Source organism: Ammodytes marinus, assembly GCF_949987685.1.
Source record: "Ammodytes marinus genome assembly, contig: scaffold_38, whole genome shotgun sequence".
NCBI classification, from domain to species: domain Eukaryota; kingdom Metazoa; phylum Chordata; class Actinopteri; order Uranoscopiformes; family Ammodytidae; genus Ammodytes; species Ammodytes marinus.
In genome coordinates this window covers 87,501-107,959 of record NW_027648080.1, presented here as the reverse complement: position 1 = coordinate 107,959, position 20,459 = coordinate 87,501, and the positions used below count along the sequence as shown (strand labels likewise).

At 38.6% G+C, this 20,459-nt stretch overlaps 2 protein-coding genes across 2 annotated transcripts in view; both read right to left on the bottom strand.

The window, feature by feature from the left end:
* Positions 1–3,538: 3,538 nt before the first annotated feature.
* Positions 3,539–12,039, bottom strand: LOC307271087 (neoverrucotoxin subunit beta-like). The gene is made up of 4 exons (XM_080054959.1): positions 11,911–12,039; positions 8,151–8,244; positions 6,053–7,483; positions 3,539–5,302 (listed from the first exon to the last, which is right to left on the bottom strand). Exons 2-4 carry the CDS (start codon positions 8,233–8,235, stop codon positions 4,710–4,712), a joined length of 2,109 nt encoding a protein of 702 aa, XP_079911085.1. The 5' UTR covers positions 8,236–8,244; positions 11,911–12,039; the 3' UTR covers positions 3,539–4,709.
* A 2,733-nt stretch (positions 12,040–14,772) lies between these two features.
* LOC307271078 (microfibril-associated glycoprotein 4-like) overlaps positions 14,773–20,459 on the bottom strand; it is a 7,919-nt gene continuing 2,232 nt past the window's right edge. Inside the window, exons 2-7 of the mRNA XM_080054952.1 lie at positions 20,204–20,262; positions 18,847–18,999; positions 17,932–17,970; positions 17,494–17,590; positions 16,367–16,534; positions 14,773–15,094 (exon numbers count right to left, since the gene is read on the bottom strand). Of these exons, the coding sequence (XP_079911078.1) occupies positions 14,850–15,094; positions 16,367–16,534; positions 17,494–17,590; positions 17,932–17,970; positions 18,847–18,999; positions 20,204–20,209 (708 nt within the window). The 5' untranslated portion in view covers positions 20,210–20,262 and the 3' untranslated portion in view covers positions 14,773–14,849. The remainder of the gene's footprint in view (positions 15,095–16,366; positions 16,535–17,493; positions 17,591–17,931; positions 17,971–18,846; positions 19,000–20,203; positions 20,263–20,459) is intronic.

Below are 20,459 nucleotides of genomic sequence, written 5' to 3'. Positions count from 1 at the left end.
CTGCAGGATATCCGGCTGGTGGTGATGAGGGCTGAATACAAACCAACCCCAGTGTCAGCTCACATGCTGGAGTAAAAACCATATCAAAGAAATCATGAGACTGATCAGCTGGAAACACACCTAATTCACTGTGTCCTGTGTGAACTTTAAAAAGATTTACATTGTAAGTAGATCAACAACATTTAAAGGTGCAGTGTGTAATATGACATCATCAAGAAAGTTCTACAAAGTTCTAGAATGCAACGCTCCCTGGGTAACCCCAACCCTTTAGAATAATAACAGAAGCTACAGTGGCCTTCAAGGACAAGAACAATTCTAAATGTTAAACAATGCACCTGATGACATTCCAACTATGACACTTTCAAGATGGCGGCACTAGGCCTTGGTCCAAAATATGCAGAAATATGGACATATATGAGACCCTTTCTAAGGGAAAAAATAATAATTCAAAAAAAATGTTTCAGCTATTATGCACTAAATTAAATGCACTTATGGATATTATAATTACTCTCTACAAAATCTGCTAGGAAATAAAACCCAACATTCTACACACTGCAGCTTTAAGATGTCATCAGGTATTGGGAGTAGTAAGACTCTTTGTTGTGCTTTTGTAAATGAATTCCTATTGGTTAGTAAGGATAAAATACATGACGGTGCATTCCCCAGGTATGTAACATAGCTCACTTCCTCCACCTCTTGGCCATTCACCGTAAGTGGGTTTGATAATTTTTTCTATCCCACTGACTGGCACTCATACCCATCACCACCCTTGAATGTATGCATAACAATCATACGGAATTTGTAAATCATTGTAATATCTTTTATTGAATTAATTTTTTATTCTATTTTATTTTTTATGACAGTCACTGTTTGTTTGTTTTCTCAATGTATGCACCTTATCCACCAAGACACATTCCTTGTTGGTGTAAAACCCTTCTTTAGCAATACAATCATGTGTCTCTCATTAAACCCATTCACAGGGTCTGTTACATATTTTTTTTTATTTTTTTTATTATTATTCTTCCGGACAATTACACATAATACATAATTTTCTCATTGCATATTCATACATATTACTTTGTGTTATCGTCCGAAGGGAAGCAGGAGAAGCCAAAGGCTTATCGGGTCCCGCCCCCACTGCCATAAGATTCAGATACACAGATACTACAGTAAGAACATTTTTTTTTCTTTTTTTTTAAGAAGATTCATTCTAATACACAGATAATTTTAGGTCTCTATTTTCCTCTCTGCCTGTGACAATGCAGATATGGCCTAGTCCATTTCTTCTCTAGTAGTCTAAACACATCTGCAAAAGTATTCAAAACAGTCAGTGTGTCTGCTGACCTCGGCTACAGTCCCATAACATATTCTGTGTGTATGTGTGTCAATGACTGGGCATTAGTACGAGACAATATGTTGGTTGTTTCACTGGAAAAAGGATTGGGTGTATCTTTGATGGACCCTGGTTTTTAAAATGAGACTTTTATATCATTTTTTTATAATATTTTTATTACGGCAAATAGCTTTTCTAAATGTGATTTATAATTTTGTCAGATGTTTTTCTCCACGTTTACGTTTTCTTTCCATTTGTAATAGGCCAGCAGCAAATTCAGGTTGCAAATGCACTTCATACAGAGTACAAGCGCATCTCAAAATATCAGAATATCATGTAAAAGTTTTTTTTTTCCCACATAATCCAAGATATTCAAAGCTTTTCATTTGTTTTGTATTTGATGATTTCGGTTTACAGCTCATGGAAATCCAAAATCCAGCATCTCAAAATATTAGAAAAATATTTTTGGTCTTTTGATCGGTTCAGATGCTGTATTTTTTCCATAATCAGCTAAAATAAACACAAAAAAAAGTGTACATTTTTTTTTATTGTATATCTAATCAATCTAGATATTACATTTTTTATTTTTAATAAAATTAAAATAATAAAAAAAAATCCTATGATATTCTAATTGTTGTAGCTGCACCTGTATACCAAACCATAATTGTGCGTATACTAACTTTTAACATTACAACATGGTTTGGGTGTCAACAGTAAAGGAAACTCTGCGGGGCTGTTAAACCTGCAGTGTGTAGAATTTTGGGTTTTATTTCCGAGCAGATTTTGTAGAAAGTAATTATAATATCCATAAGTACATTTAATTTAGTGCATAATAGCTGAACATTTTTATTTTTTTTCCCTTAGAAAGGATCTCATATATGTCCATATTTCTGCATATTTTGGACCAAGGCCTAGTGCCGCCATCTTGAAAGTGTCATATTTGGAATGTCATCAGGTGCATCGTTTAAAATTCAGAATTGTTCTTGTCCTTGAAGGCCACTGTAGCTTCTGTTATTATTCGAAAGGGTGGGGTTACCCAGGGAGTGTTGCATTCTAGAACTTTGTAGAACTTTCTTGATGATGTCATATTACACACTGCACCTTTAAACTAGGCAGTATAATTATAGGCCACCATAAATGTACCGTCCCAAATCAACACAAGATAGACAATTTGTCCTCTTCTGCTTAAAATCTATTTGGAAGCTTTGCAAGTATTACTTTCCTCTTTGTGTTAATGATGCTTTGAAGAGGGGAAGTTACATAATGTCTACTGAGGATTGAGAGACAAGTATGTCTCATACAACATAATGTGGCTTAAATCAAATCAAATCAAATCAGTTTTATTTGTATAGCCCAAAATCACAAATACTTGTGTCTCAGTGGGCTTTACATTTCATACAATATGATACAATATGATACAATATGACACCCTGCCCTTACACCCTTAGCTCGGCTGAGAAAAAACTCCCAGTAAAAACCCTTTACTGGGATTTTAAAAATTGAAGAAATCTCAGGGAGAGTCGACAGAGTAAGGGATCCCTCTCCCAGGACGGACATACTGCAATAGATGTCATAAGTAGAGAAAATCACGAAGGAATTTGATCATTGACCAGGTGATTACATGGTAATACTAAAGTAAAGTGTGAATACTGTGGCTTATAACCTTTGGTACACTCAATTTTTGAATCTACGGTAAAAAAGAAAGTAGCACACAGTGGTAAACTCAGGTCCCTTCACTTTATTGAAAATTATGCAGAAGAAGACAGTACACACAACCAACAGCAGTTTAAAATGATGCAGAAGAAGACAGTACACACAACCAACAGCAGTTTAAAGTGATGCAGAAGAAGACAGTACACACAACCAACAGCAGTTTAAAATGATGCAGAAGAAGACAGTACACACAACCAACAGCAGTTTAAAATGATGCAGAAGAAGACAGTACACACAACCAACAGCAGTTTAAAATGATGCAGAAGAAGACAGTACACACAACCAACAGCAGTTTAAAGTGTTGCAGGATTATAACCTTGATTCAGATCTATAAACATCAGCATTGTGTTCAACCAAACAATAACAAACAATCTTTTGTTCCCTACTCCATCACTATTTAGCGAAAATGTAAGTTCGATTGGCATGTGTGTGTGTATGTGTATGTGTGTGTGTGTGTAACTTACATTGCATGTGTGTGTAACTTACATTGCATGTGTGTGTGTGTGTGTGTGTGTGTGTGTGTGTGTGTGTGTGTGTGTGTGTGTGTGTGTGTGTGTGTGTGTGTGTGTGTGTGTGTGTAATTTACATTGCATGTGTGTGTTTCAATTGACAAATGAAGCGACTTAACTTAACTATTCTAAACCAGCAAAGGAGTGTAACCCAACAAGTAAACTCCTCCTACATGGAGCTTAATTTACCTAACCATTAATTATTGTACCCATATTTAAAGTGTTACGCAGAGGCTAAACAAGACAAATATCCCATTGTTCAATGTTGTAAATCGTTAGCCTCATAGCATAATTGCCTAAATCCTATTTACTCTGTTCTACTTTTACTCTACTTCTACGTTAACCTACTCTATAACCCTTAAAATATGACTCAGGCAATTATGCTATTAGGCTAACGAAAAGTAGATGTAGAATAGAGTAGATGTAGAGTAAAAGTAGAGTAGAGTAAATATGATTTAGGCAATTATGCTATGAGGCTAACAAATAGATAACTTAGTCATTAAAAAAAATTTGTTCAACAAAATGAACCCTAATAATTCAGGGTTAAAGTAAAGACCAGAGCAAAACAGAGATTCTATAGCTGTTTTTAAAACGCCACACAGAAGAAAATGAACAAACGCTAAATAAAACAAAAATCCCATTTAGTCCCAATTACTGCAAAGGTGAATGACTGGGAGACCCGCATTATTGAACTGTTAGCATTCTGTTTAAGTGATTGCTGTAGATTATAGTGTGATTTGACACTTATATAAACAAAGACATATCTCTTACTTCTCCTTTAAGTTGTTTAAACATAAAATGTGAACACATATCCCCATCAACAGACCAAGAATATACCATTTCCCTGTCATTTTTCCATCATATTTTTTTTAACCTTTATTTCTACAGGTAAATCCCAATGAGACCGGAGACTCTTTTGCAAGGGAGACCTGTTTCCTTTCCCACGTTACCATTCACACACACATTCATACACCGATAGCAGCAGGCTAACTATCGACATTCACACGAGGCAAGGTGGGTGAAGTGTCTTGCCCAAGGACACAACAACCATGACACAGGTGGCAGGGCGGGGATCGAACCTCCAACCCTTTGATCATCGGCCAACCCGCTCTACCACCTGAGCCACAGTCGCCCCATAACAATAATCATTGCTCTTATTCGGCCAGATTCAGGTAGGCATGGTTGCCGTAGTGATAAACCCATAGACCAGGGTGAACAGGCTTAGTGAACGTGGTGTGGAAGGTGTACAAGTGACTCAGTGTGTTGGAAGAGACACTGTAGAAGGACAGAGTGCCAGCAGCCCTGTCCAGAAACACCCCAAGCTTTTTGCACCCAGTGGAGGGCAGAGGCATTTCCCACACCGCGGCCCCATCATGCATCGCCTTAAAACTCTTTTTCGGGGGCGCGCCAAACGGCAACCACTTCTGTTCTGAAAACGGCCCGAAAGCCCAGGATTCGGTGCTACTGCCAAGCTGACTCTGTTCACCTATCCGTTCAACTCCCTCATATGCCACGCCTACAAACACAGATTCTTTGAGACCGTTGCTCATCTCGACTTCCCAGTAATGGCGCCCGTCTAAGCGATCTTTGCACAGCACCTGAGGATGTGAGTCGAACCTTTCAGGGCGGCCGGGGAGGAAGAAATGCCAGAGTATGTTGCCCAGTTCGCATGTTGCCTTTTTGTTTTCCTCAGACAGAGTGAGGCGGCGATTTGCGGTGTTTTCGTCCAGGGTGAGATCACTGGCATCTGATAGAAAGAAAAAGCGAACAAAAATGTGTAATTAATAGTCAATCTGATAGTTCAACAGGTAATAATAATAATAATAATAATAATAATAATAATAATAATAATAATAATAATAATAATAATAATAATAACAATAATAATAATAATAATAATAATAATAATAATAATAATAATAATAATAATAATAATAATAATAATAATAATGATAATAATAATAATAAAAATAATAATATAATATCTTTATTTATATAGCACCTTTAAAAAAAATGGTTTACAAAAGTGCTTTAATAAAATACATACGAGCAAGTACAATCAAATAAATACATACTACAGGTTCAGTGTAGTTTTTACTTATACAGGTGAAACTCGAAAAATTAGAATATCGTGCAAAAGTTCATTATTTCAGTAATTCTACTTTAAGGGTGAAACTAATATATTATATAGACTCATTACAAGCAAAGTGAGATATTTCAAGCCTTTATTCGTTATCATTTTGATGATTATGGCTTACAGCTTTGGAAAACCCCAAATTCAAAATCTCAGAAAATTTGAATATTACATGAAATCAATAAAAAAGGGATTTTAAAAACAGAAATGTCGGCCCTCTATAAAGTATAATCATCCATATGTACTCAGTACTTGGTGTGGGCCCCTTTTGTATGAATTCTTGCCTCAATTCCAATTCATTTTCCATGATATTCTAATAATAGGAGTTTCACCTGTAATCGAACGTATTTAACACATACTTACACCAGATCAAATCTTTTCTGTCTGTGATAGTCTCCACATCAGGCGGGTTAGGCTTTGTAAAATGCTCATTGACCAAGATGCCCTTCTGGTATTGGTAGATGGTCGCTCCGATGTATTTGTCGTTTGGAAGAGCTGCGACGAGGAAACGGAATCGGCTGTTGTTCTTCAGTGCTTTCGCAGCGTCTTGGAAAACTTCGGCCATTTCAAATACATCCCTTACAACTGCATCTAAGTTGCACCATGCTGAGTGCAGTTGACATTCAGGAGGGTACAAGTAGTCCTTCATCTCTTCAAAGTAGTGGTCTCTACCCTTGCTGTAGGTGAACACATAACACAGAACATCATCTGCACCTAGCGCAAGAACCTCACGGTCCAACTCTGCCTGATCTTGGACTATCTTTATTCCCCCCAGGATGTCTACACAGGACCCCATGACATTGATGTCCTTCTCCTTATCCTTCATCCACTCGCTAAGTCTGGCATTACTGAATGGTGAACCGTCCCTTTCGTCAAAGAACTGTCTTGCTCTGCTTTCGTTTTCTTTTCCTGCGCGAATAGAGGGAAATATCTCCGCCATGGTCTTCTTCACTTTGGTTTCATATTGGTCCACGTAATCTCTGAATGTTTTTAACTCTTTTTGAGTGTGTGTTATATTCTCTACAACTTTGTCCGCCAGACAGTCGTTGCATCTCATCCCTATGTCCCTCAAATCTTCCAAAGCCTTTTCAACTTGATTCACCAGTCCCGGGCTGATCTCACTCTTCAACTCAGCAGCTTCATGGTTGTAATTTGTCAGTGGCGTCAACCAAACCTCCATAGGCACACCATCTCCGACCATATTTGGAAGTTCTGCGTAGGCCTCCACTGCTTCTGCAAACGTTGTAGGGTTCCTGGTAAGGCGAACGTCTCCGTAGAACTTGCAGGAGAATTGTTCGGTCAGGGCTTTTTCTTCTTTGGTCAGCTTCATATCAACCTGTCCCTCACAACCAACTGAGATCTTGTTCAGGACAGCTTCCATCTTCCCACCTATCTCCTTAACCCTGCTGGCATCTACCTTCTCACTGTCAAACACAAAGTACGCCTCCGCCCCATATTTGATGCCTGTGACTACATGTGTCGCATGGTCCTTACAAATGAAATCATCCAGTTGGGGTTCCAGGGTTTGTTGGTTCGTCAACTCTTTGAAGTTGGTGGTGCATTTGTAACGAAATGTCACTCTGCTCTGATTGCGGGATTCTTTCTTGTCATCCAGATACTTGGCAGATCCATCAACCTTCACCAGCCCACACAGGATACTGGCCTTCAGGGAAGAGCTGTTTTCAAGCAGTGAGGATTTGGATTCAGAGGAGTCAGATGCACACACTTCAAAATCAGTGGAAGGCACTTCAGTTGTCTTCTCTTGTAGAGATTCTTTATCCCACAGATGCATACCTGTAGAAACAGGAAAACAACATGCACATGATAAGGCAGAAAAATACCTATAGCCTACTTTTGTCTGGAAAATTCCTTAATATCAGTGTTTATTTTTTTTTTAAAGATAATTTTTTGGCATTGTTATGCTTTATTGATAGTGTAGAGACAGAGTTGAAATGGGGCAGAGAGGGGAGTGACATGCAGAGAACGACCGCGGGCTGGAATCAAACCCGGGTCCGCTGCTGGCTGAGGCCCATGGAGGGAACGCCTTACCAACTGAGCTAAGAAGGTGGCAGATGATTGTTATACTGATGTGGAAAGCTTCTAGTAGTAGTGCTATCATGGTTAACCCCCCCCCCCCTCCCGCCCCCCCCCCCCCCCACACACACACACACACACAAACACACACACACACACAACATTGATATGTCTAACAGCTGACATTACAGTAAATGTGGCAAAAAGCAGTCGCAGAGATCTTGCAAGGGCAAAAAAAATGCCCACCTATTATTTATAGCAGCCCACCTTAATCTGACTGGCTAAAACCGGCCCGGTCGTTGTCATTTAGAGCATTTTCAATAAGTAATGTAGATAAAGAGATAAAGATTTACGAAAAATCCAGACTGGTCTCTTATTTTTTTCCGGTTTAGATTTGAACATAATACAGGACGCTCATGAGACTTACTTGGGATGGTTCGATCTTCCAGAGCATCATAGAGCATTCCCAGGGTGAAATGTCGACCCAGGGCCAGAATCTCCAGTGTGGCCATTTCTCCAACCTGTTGATAAAAAGTCAAAGTCAAAGTCAGATATATTTCTATAGCACATTTAAAAAACAACATCAGTCGACCAAAGTTCTGCACAAGATACAATACAAAACTAATAGGCCTAAGATACACAGCTACAACAAAAAGGAAACAACAACAATAACAAAAAAAAAATTCAATTACTGTTAAAAGCCAAAGCGAAAAAGTGACGTTTTAAACTGGTCAATGAACTCAAGGAAAGTTATCACACTTGAGAAGGCCTGGGCCAAGAGAACAAAACACACTTATGAATGAGATCTTTATGTTTGCTTTTCTTTTCTTTTCTTTTCTTTTCTTTTCTTTTCTTTTCTTTTCTTTTCTTTTCTTTTCTTTTCTTTTCTTTGCGTCTGTTTCCTTGTTGTCCTACTGTGAAATGTGATCACCATTTACAGGAAGTGAATGTTATCATTTGAATTTGATACAGTTGTTGGTGTCTTATAATCCCAAAGGGGATGGGTCCTTGTTTGGACATGACACAATAATAAAAATTCATTCATTCATTCATTCATTCACACACACAGTCTTCTATAGTTCATACTTAAATTACAGTCACAGTGGCATACCACATTTTTTTTTTTTTTATTTATCAAACACACAGGGACCAAATTAAAATAGCACTAAAAAATAAAGCAAATCAATTAACACTGCAACAGTCTTAAAGCTGGGGTATATGATTTCTGATTGGTCAAAGTTAACATGAGCTGTACACTTTGACCAATCAGAGCGAGGCTCCGATTCCCTGTTCTTATTGGCTGTTGGGACTGTCCATTCACTTTGGCACCGACGTTGTTGGTGTAGAGCGTGTCAAGGAGGGACCATAGGGGAGGGACTAAAGAGAACAAGTGGAGCGGTTGAGGTATTTGGATTCGAATCCCTATCCCAACTGCCATTTCTCCCCAAATCCTCCACCCCAGCTTTAATAGACCCATTTCTGTAACCAGGAAAAAAAACGATATAAAACACTGACATCTTAGAGAGTCTAGCTCAATTTCCTTCATTTTCAACTTATAAGCATTAAACAAAATTAATTCAACAAGTCCTAGGTCTTTCTGTCGAAGTGGCAGCTGCTACAGGTAGATAGGTGATCACAGCGCGACTGTTACTTTTTCCAAAAAAGGAGAGAAAATGACATGGCACCTTAAATCACTGCATTGGCTTCCTGTGATTCACGGATAGATTTCAAATTTGTTATTTGTTAATAAAACACAAAATTGTCCCAAACAGAAAGAAATACAGGTATATGTCTGATTTGCTTGTAGGTTATGAAGCATTCAGACCCCACAACCTGGTCTAAAATACAAAAAATCAATAAATAATATTAAACTTGTGTGTCCCATAAGCAGTACAAAACTCAGATTCAAAATAAATGTGTGTAAAAAGGATAAAACTAATTTAGAAAAAACGTATTTTTATGCTAGATCGTATGACAGGACTGTGTGGGCATGGCAGTATCAAACAGTCTCCATGGCTACAGAAGTTTGGCCCGCCCCAAATGAACCCCTCCTCCCCACCCCCCCTGAAAAAAATTAAACATGTAATATATAATTTATTTTCTCCTATAGTGTCAAATTACAGAAGTCCTCCATCCAAATTCTCTTTTCATAAATAACAGGTAATATTTTAATTTAAAAAAAAATAAACTATTATGTTATTTACCTAATTTATGTGCAGGTGTATTCTTGCTCTTTTCTCTGCTCTGTCTTGGAAAGGGCGCGTTGGGAGGAGACCCACCCCAAACAAACTCCCCCTTCCCCCCCAATAATCTTTCACATTTAAAAAAAAATAATTATCGTGCATGATTTTTTTTTCTCCTATAGTGTCAAATTACAGAAGTCATCCATCTAAATTCTCTTTTCATATAGAACAGGTAATAATTTTACTTAAAAAAACGTAACTCTTATGTTATATATCTAGTTTATTTGCAGGCTTAGTTCTTTGCTCTCTCCTCTGCTCTGTTTTGGAAAGGGCGCGGCCCTGCCACTGACACACACACACACACATACACGTGTGCTACGTGCGCACACACCCAGAGCAAAAAAAAACAGAGCAGACGAGAAGTACTCGCCTTACGTTATTGTGCAATAAAGTCCAAAAGCCAACGCTAAATTATAAATTGAGCAACTTCAAAGTCAAAGTCAAAGTCAAAATTATTTCTATAGCACATTGAAAAACATCATCAGTTGACCAAAGTGCTGTACAAGATACAATACAAAATAACATATAAGATGCATGAGGAAAGAAAGGGAGGAGTGTCAAAGTCTCAACTTGTGTTAAAGGCCAATGCAACAAAAGTGAGTCTTCAGCAACGTATTAAACTGTTTAACTTTAGAGTTAACTTCAACCCTAACCGTCTGAAATGTGACTATGGCACCATTAACGGGGCGATAACGTTAGCTCTGCTGCTAGTCATTGTACTACCAGCTAATGTGCAGGTCAACACAAACATGCTGCAACAGGCTGTATAGAAACATCTTACTGGACCAAAGTGTCGGACTTCACATACCAGAAGGCAGTGGAAAAAGCTTGAAAGTAGGCTACTGAAAACACAGCCTGTCCTCAGCCAAATATGTGAACTTTTTAATTGACATGTTTTGTTTAAAATTTAAAAATAACTTGCATAATAATGTTGTCAAAACACTTTTAAAACTGATTTTTGTCCAATGTTTTTTTTTTGGCCTAAAAAATAAGTATTTAGTTTAAAAAAAGAGGTGTGACAGGGTTTGAAGGGGCTTTAAGTGCAATTGTATTTGTTTTGCACATTAAAACTCTTTGAATTATCTCATGTCTGAATGCTGCTACAGTATATAAATAAACTTGGCTTGCATTACTCAAAACAGGCAATACGAAAAAGTTTTTTTTTAAACATAAAATACTTTTTTTTATTTCTACAGGTAAATCCCATTGAGACCAGAGACTCTTTTTCAAAGGAGACCTGTTTTCCTTTCCCACGTTACCATTCACACACACATTCATACACCGATAGCAGCAGGCTAACTATCGACATTCACATGAGGCAACGTGGGTGAAGTGTCTTGCCCAAGGACACAACAACCATGACACAAGTGGCAGACCCGCTCTATTCAGTCACACACACACACACACACACACACACACACACACACACACACACACACACACACACAGACTTTCCTTTAATGTCACTACTTGGGTCCTATTTTCATTTTACACAGACAGGAATTCAGTAAAAGTCTAGGCTATATATACAGCTCTGGAAAACATTAAGAGACCACTCCAAATGTTCAGTGTCTCTCGTTTTACTATTTAGAGGCATATGTTTGAGTAGAATGAACATTTTGGTTTTATACTATAAACTACTGACAACATTTCTACCAAATTCCAATACATTTTTTTGTCATTAAAGAGCATTTTCAATAAGTAATGTAGAGATGAATATTTGAGAAAAATCCAGACTGGTCTCTTAGTTTTTTCCGGAGCTGTATATATATTTTTATTGTCTGTCCATTTAGGCAAGGCAAGGCAAGGCAAGTTTATTTCTATAGCACAATTCAAACACAAGGCCATTCAAAGTGCTTTACAGGGGCAAGATTAAAATACATTATAAAAGCAAATTAATAGAAATAGAACATTTAAAAGCAATTGAATCTAGTTTGTACTCACCTTGTTAAGCTGTGTAGCTCAGCTGATCAGTTTACTAGCGAGGTTTTACCGACTTCACTCCGAGGCAGAAAGGCTGATGATGTGCAATGTTGCCAGATTATTCTTTCTGATACAACCCTCCCACTGACTCCTCCCATTAGACGTTAGTCATCATCCAACCATAGCCAATCAAAGCTCAGCAAAAAAATGAATGTCATATAACCTCAGCCAATCGGAGTTAAGCATTACATCCGTGTGAAAATTGACTAAAGAGACCTTCCCATGAACCAGTTTTTTCTGTTGAAGAAACTGGATATATTCCAAATGTTTTTATCGTCCCAGATGACCTAGATTCGAAAACTGTCTTTACACACTCACACACACTCATACACACACACACACACACACACACACACACACACACACACACACACACACACACACACACACACACACACACACACACACACACATACCTCACCTGAGCTTGAGGCGTAAACGGTTTTGATTGAAAGCTGAACTGGTTCCAAAGTAATTTAGTACAGCGTCCTTCACATTGCCTGAGCTTGAGGCGTAAACCCTTTCACCCTTTCTGTGAAACAGCTACAGCTTGGATAACTTCCAGCGTTGTGATTAAAACTTAAAGATAACTAGACCTTTACACCTGTGAAAAACTGTCAACACAGGTCTCTGGGTTTATCATTTTGGCAATCTACCTGAATCTGGCCAAATAAGAGCAATGCCATGAAATGCAGACCAAAAAAAAACATCCTTACAAGGCTTTGAACTGCTTATATAACATTAGTTAAAATGTATTTAGACTGTCACACCCGCCTGAGCTGAACGGTTGAATACTGCTATGGTGATATCTCCCACGCCTTCAAAGCGGTATGCAGGCCTCCACTTTGACTAACCACAAAGTTATTGATCTCTTGCCAAAAACAATAACTGTAGTGAAGTGAGTCAAACCCTATGCAAATTCAGGTGCGGTCTGATGGATGTCATAACACAGAATCCCTGCAGAGAATATAATAACATCTCCCTCCTCCACAAATGACTCCCTCCCTCTCTCCCTCCCCTTCTCTCTCTCTCTGCCTCTATCTCTCATTCTCTCTCTGTCTCTCTCTCTCCCTCTCTATCCACCCATCCATCCATCTTACTTTTTTTATTCATTTTTTCTGCCTGTTATTAATTAATTAATAATAAACCAAATAATTGAAAATGTTCCTTCTCTCTCTCCCAGTTGTCCCCTCCCTGCTGTGCTGTCTCTGGCAACATCCCTGTGATCATAATAACACAAAGGTCTTTCAAGGACATGGTGCATATCCCACATAGAAATATTTTATAATTTATTAAAGGTCCGGATGAATGCACCAATTTCTTTTGCAATATTTTTTTAATCATTTCATTTCATCTGCACACTTAGATTTTATGTTTTTTAACTGAATCTTGGCTGCATGCAAATGGGGTTTTCAACTAAAATTTAAATGGGTCCAGTCACCAAAATTTTCTTCCATCAAAGGTCCGAAACCTATAGCATAATGTCTGCATCCGATAGCGAAACCCTTATCTATGAAATATGATCAACATCCCTGTGATCATAATAACACAAAGGTCATTGTGCACATCCCACAGAATTATTGACAATTTATTAAAGATCCGGATAAATGCACCAACTCAAGCTCCCAGCACAAATGCAAGTAAAATGGTTCTCTTTTATGTGAGATCCATATTCAATAAGACTTTCCCTGCGTTCCAAATCACATACTTTTTTTCTTTTTACTACACTACATACTAAAGTACAGAAGAGTTTTAGTCTTTTTACTACACTACATACTAAAGTACAGAAGAGTTTTAGTCTTTTTACTACACTACATACTAAAGTACAGAAGAGTTTTAGCCTTTTTACTACACTACATACTAAAGTACAGAAGAGTTTTAGGGCCACAGGAGAGAAAAAAATCAGATAAGAAAGATTTGTTTTCATTATGTCGAGAAATTTCAATAATAAAGACGAACACTCCAAAATGCTATTGGAGTTAGTGGGACATTTATGTATTTTCAGCATACTACAATTGACGTGCATGTATTGGGAAGTATGGGGATTGGAACGCAGGGGTTGTTTTTAAATAATTTTATATCGTCTGCACACTTAGATTTTATGTTTTTAACTGAATCTTGGCTGCATGCAAATGATCCTGATTGTGGTGTATGTCCCCTCTAAAGATTTTTAAGTCTTTGAAGTCGTCACTTTTTTTGAACACTTAGCTGTCTCCATCTGATCATTTTTGCAACAATTTGTTGTACCCCAAAACAAACAGACAGCTTCTTTTTGTGGGTTTATGTATAACTGTTGGCCTATGACTTCCAGCTCTATTATTATTTTTCTTATACAGGACACACAAGTCCATTTTGCATTATGAGCGAAAGACACAGAAACACACACTCACTCACTCACACTCACTCACTCACTCACACACACACACTCACCTTCCTTATTTATTATGAGAGAATCCATACAGAAAGGAGTCAGGAGACAATGCTTAGCTTCTACTTTATTGTGACGTACAGCAGAGAATGATTCACATTAGGGTTGAAACTAGTTAGTTTGACTTTAAATGTGCAAACGTTTTAGAAATCGGTTCATCCTAGCCTGAGAAAAGGCAGAAAGAGTGTGATATGGTCTCACTGTCTAACCCTACATTTATACTACATAGGATCTCAGAGTTCAATACGCCTTCATATTCCCACTGGTGGTGAAGTAGGCCTTTAATATTTGGGATGTTACAGATATATATGAGTTGGTTTCTCTTGTACTGGTGTGGATTGTGTCTGTGTCAGTGTCAGGAGAATAGGGCCCAAAGCGAATTAAAAAAAAATTAAAAAGAGAAAGAAAGAAAATCATGAGATATAAGCTGATATATTAGATATATTTCTGCTGTGCGTTTGGTCCTGAAGAATTACTTGTAAGATCGAACCATCATGACTATTTGCTTGATGTCGTGGATGTGACCCTTCCATTTAAACCACTCGGTGCCCACGGCATAGAGTTTCTCATCGTTCTCGATACGATAGCCGGCTGAACGGCGACAGTTTTTGAACCACGAGCCCTGCCCCACAACTTGGGCACAGTTTAGTTTTGTGGCGTCCTGGTCTTTGTCATATGTGGAGAATTTCTGTCCATCGTGATAGCTCAGGCCATCTCCTAGAGAAACACACACAAGAACAAACAACAGTGCTTAAAGCTGGGGTATGTGATTTCTTATTGGTCAAAGTTAACATGAGCTGTACATTTTGACCAATCATAGCGAGGCTCCGATTCTCTGTTCTTATTGGCTGTTGGGACTGTCCATTCACTTTGGCACGACTTTGTTGGTGTGTAGAGTGTGTCAGGGAGGGACCATAGGGGAGGGACCAAAGAGAACAAGTGGAGCGGTTGAGGTATTTGGATTCGTATCTCTACCCCAACTGCCATTTTCTCCCCAAATCCTCCACCCCAGCTTTAAGTAAATTTGCGTCAAATATTATATGCATATGAGCAGTAATACTAATGTGTAAATGTGTTGTGGGTGTGGTTCTACATAAGCCTGTACAGGTTTATGCCACACCCACACATGTATTATTATTATTATTTTTCCTACTACATGTTTTTCTTTAAGCGATTTGTATGTGAAATAAAATACACTAAACTATTAGCGGATGGTGAGTGCAGTGGTTAGAGCGGACCTTTGATTCCTGTGTCCTCCCTTTATAATAATAATAATATCTTTATTTATATAGCACCTTTAAAAACAATGGTTTACAAAGCGCTTTCACAAAATACACAAGAGCAAGTATAATCAAATAATCACATACTAATCAAAAAAATCTTACATGGTTTAACTTAACACTAGTCCAGTTTAATGAGATATAAAATAATGGACCATTGCTTAAAACTGAACTTTTTTGGACAGTGTCACACACACACACACACACACACACACAAACACACACACACATAAAACACACACACACACTTACTAACACACACACACACACTTACTAACACACACACAAACACACACACACACACATAACACACTTCACTCACCTCCCCCTCCATCGGTGAATCCAGACACGTGCAGTGTCACACACACACACACACACACACATAAAACACACACACACACACTTACTAACACACACACACACACACACACACACACACACACATAACACACACACAAACACTTACCAACACAAACACACACACACACACACATAACACACTTCACTCACCTCCCCCTCCATCGGTGAATCCAGACACGTGCAGTGTCACACACACACACACACACACACACACACACACACACACACACACACATAAAACACACACACACACTTACTAACACACACACACACACACACACACACACACACACAAACACACACACACACACACATAAAACACACACACACACACACACACTTCCCTCACCTCCCCCTCCATCGGTGAATCCAGAGACGTGCAGTGCGTATCCGTCACATTCTGAGTCGACGGAGAATGCAGAGTACCAAGCCGTCAGATTCTTCCTGTCAGTGTCCGCCATGAAAACCAGCAGCTCGCTTTGTCGGTTGTGCGTCAGTTGGTGGATGTTTTCAAGACCTGCACACACACACACACACACACATAGAGACAGACAGACAGACAGACAGACAGACAGACAGACAGACAGACAGACAGACAGACAGACAGACAGACAGACAGACAGACAGACAGACACACACACACACAGACAGACAGATAGACACACAGACAGACACACACACACACACACACACAGACAGACAGAGACAGAGACAGACACACACACACACACACACACACACACAGTAACAGAAACAGACACACATATATTCACACACACACACACACACATTCACACACATTCACATGTACAAACAAAAAGTAACTTTAAGTCAAAATTTGCCAGGGGTATGAATACTTTCGGGCATGACTGTACATACGAACAGGCAGACAGACAGACAGACAGACAGACACACAGACAGACAGACAGACAGACAGACAGACAGACAGACAGACAGACAGACAGACAGACACACAGACAGACAGACACACAGACAGACACACAGGCCAGTAAAATACGTTTGAATTCAGGAAGAGAAGTTATGTTTCGACAAATCCTGAAAGTGAAATTTGACTCAAATCTTTCTATCAGTTTGTACTTTATGAAGTGTGGTTTTCCCCATTACACATTAATTTAAAGCCATACTTCACCGGTGGAAATATGAAGGTGTATTGAACTCTGAGATCCTATGTAGTATTAATGTGCAAAAATGTTGGAAATCGGTTCATCCTAGCCTGAGAAAAGGCAGAGAGAGTGTTTTATGGTCTCACTGTCCAACCCTACATTTTACCATGTGTGACATCACGCATGGGAAAATGTAGGGTTAGGATTAACAGGACAGCTGGGCCAAGGGAAGACTGAGGGAAGACTGAGGGAAGAAAAACCTCAGTCATTATATTATGATAGTGATTTTATAATGATAGAAAGCCGGTTCCATATGGGTGAAGTATCCCTTTAAATTGGTTCAATGTCTCACCCAGCCAGTACTCTCCGGTGGGGTTACCAAAGCCTTTCTTGTAGGTATCCCAGGGCCTGTAGAAGTTCAGTGAGCCATCAATCCTTATATGGAAAGCCTGGGGGAGGAAACATGTTATTAATGGGAGGCCATGTTTCCATACATTATGCTACAGTATATGTCACTCACTCACTCACTCACATACTCACTCACTCACTCACATACTCACTCACTCACTCACTCACTCACATACTCACTCACTCACTCACTCACATACTCACATACTCACTCACTCACTCACATACTCACTCACTCACTCACTCACTCACTCACTCACTCACTCACTCACTCACATACTCACTCACTCACTCACATACTCACATACTCACTCACTCACTCACATACTCACTCACTCACTCACTCACATACTCACTCACTCACTCACTCACTAACACTCACCGTCCAGCCTCCTCCGTCCGTATGCATGTCACAGAAGACCTACACACAAACATAGTCATGAGTAAATGTAATATAAATGGTAAATGGACTTGACTTATATAGCGCTTTCTAGCCGATTTTCTCAGCCCCAAAGCGCTTTACATTTCTTACCACATTCACCCATTCACACACACACTCACACACTGATGGTAGAAGCTGCCATGCAAGGCGCTCTCTGAACCATCGGGAGCAATTTGGGGTTCAGTGTCTTGCTCAGGGACACTTGGACATGTGGCGGGGAGACGGGGGATCGAACCTCCAACCCTGCACTCCAGAGGCAATCTCCCTACCGACTTCACCACTGCCGCCCAAATACTTTAAATTGATATATCAGGTTATATATACGTTAATATGCTGAACAAAAGCTAATATTGTTTGAGCTGTGTGCGGATATATATATATAATCATCGTATATCAATAAATAAACAAAACAGTATTCCAAGATTGATGATGAATGTTTGCATGTATTTCATCTCTCTCTCTCTCTCTCTCTCTCTCTCTCTCTCTCTCTGTCTGTCTGTCTCTATGTCTGTCTCTGTCTGTCTGTCTGTCTCTCTCTCTCTCTGTCTCTCTCTCTCTCTGTCTCTCCCTCTCTCTCTCCCTCTCTCTCTCTCTGTCTCTCTCTCTCTGTCTCTCCCTCTCTCTCTCTCTGTCTCTCTCTCTACCTCTCTCTCTCTCTCCCTCTCTCTCTGTCTCTCCCTCTCTCTCTCCCTCTCTCTCTCTCTGTCTCTCTCTCTCTCAAAATAAAAAGCAAGATATGATACAATATAATAACAAAGGGGAACACTGTGCAATATGATAAGATGAGAAACATATTTTCCCAATATCTAATCTAATTGCACTGTAGCTTGTCTATAGCATAACTATCAGCCTTACCCTGACAGAGGACCTTTCTGCATTGGGAGCTATGGTGTACACTCCGCTGAGTGCACTCTTGTCTGTGCGGTGGATTTCATTGCAGTCCACTGGTAGATCCTCCGCTTTGCAAATGGTCAACAGCGGAGCAAGGAGGACGATGACCGATACCAGCTGGAATACAAAGGAGATCATTTTGAATTTTATTTTAACACTGGTTAAAGACCTACTTCACCGGTGGAAATATGAAGGTGTATTGAACTCTGAGATCCTATGTAGTATACATGTGCAAACATTTTAGAAATCGGTTCATCCTAGCCTGAGAAAAGGCAGAAAGAGTGTTTTATGGTCTCACTGTCTTAACCCTACATTTTACACAGTTGTGATGTCACAGTTTGATATCTGTAAAAATATCAGGTTAGGAAATTGCTAGATTCAAAGTGTTCATTGTCATCTGCACAATAAGAAACGTGTTCTCAGTCATACAGTGAAATTCTTCCTTTGTTTTCCGCAGACTGAACGCCAAGAAAGAAACATGAAAATATGCAATATACAAGTAAAACAGAAAAAAGCAGCAACAATACAGAATGTACAATGTGCAAGGTAAGATAGAAGATAAATATGCAATTGGTAACAAATTGTATCATATTGAAAACTAATATATATTAATATGTATTATTATTTTTCAATTATTATTATATCACTAATAAGGAAGCCAATAGTCATTATAGATATATAAATCAGGGAGAAGGGGTGAGATTAAATAAGTTTTCTTCTTCTCACCCCTTTTCGAACAGGTAAAGCAAGTGCAAGACAGTTTATTTTCATTTGTGGTTTTCATTGTGTGTAAATATTACTTTACTGTAACTGTCCACTTGTTTAATTTATTTTATTGTTTATTATTGCTTTTTTATTTTTTATTATTTACTTGTTCGAAATAAAAACAATTAAATTAAATTCAAGACCAAAGGAGATTTTAAATTGTTTAGATTTTAATTCACACACTGGTTAAGCATAGTTTCATATCTTTGTGGACACATTCAGCTTTAATTTTAAAGGTTTGACATCTGTAAAAAATATCAGCTCAGAAACTTGCCTTCATTGGTAGCTAAGCTGCTCCTTTTGGATTATGGTTGCGTCACTTGTGTGTGCATGCGGTGTGTCTGGCCGTCGTTGTCCATATTAAGGTGTAATATTCATATAGATGTCTCTTTTGTAACTGTTTTTAATATGTTTTGTATTTTTTTATGTCATTTCATATGTCATCGGTCCAAGGATTGTTTGGGGTGTGGGGTGGGTGGGGTTATAAATGTTTTGTATGTTTGTTAAAAAAGAGAAAGTTAAATAAAAATTGTTTATGGAAAAAAATCAATCTCACCTTCATTGTCAGATTTCTGCTGAAACTGATCAACTGCTGCTGGGGATCCGTCTGATGCTCTGAAAACACAAAAAATATACATTTAAAAATCAATATTAAATATAGTCAGTTGACTCACATTGAACAGATGAATAAAATCTGGACCCTGATAGATGTAAATCTCCCGTATCGGAGACAAAACACAGTTTGATTTGAAATTATTTAAATAATTAAAAATAGCACATTTAAAGGTGCAGTGTGTAATATGACATCATCA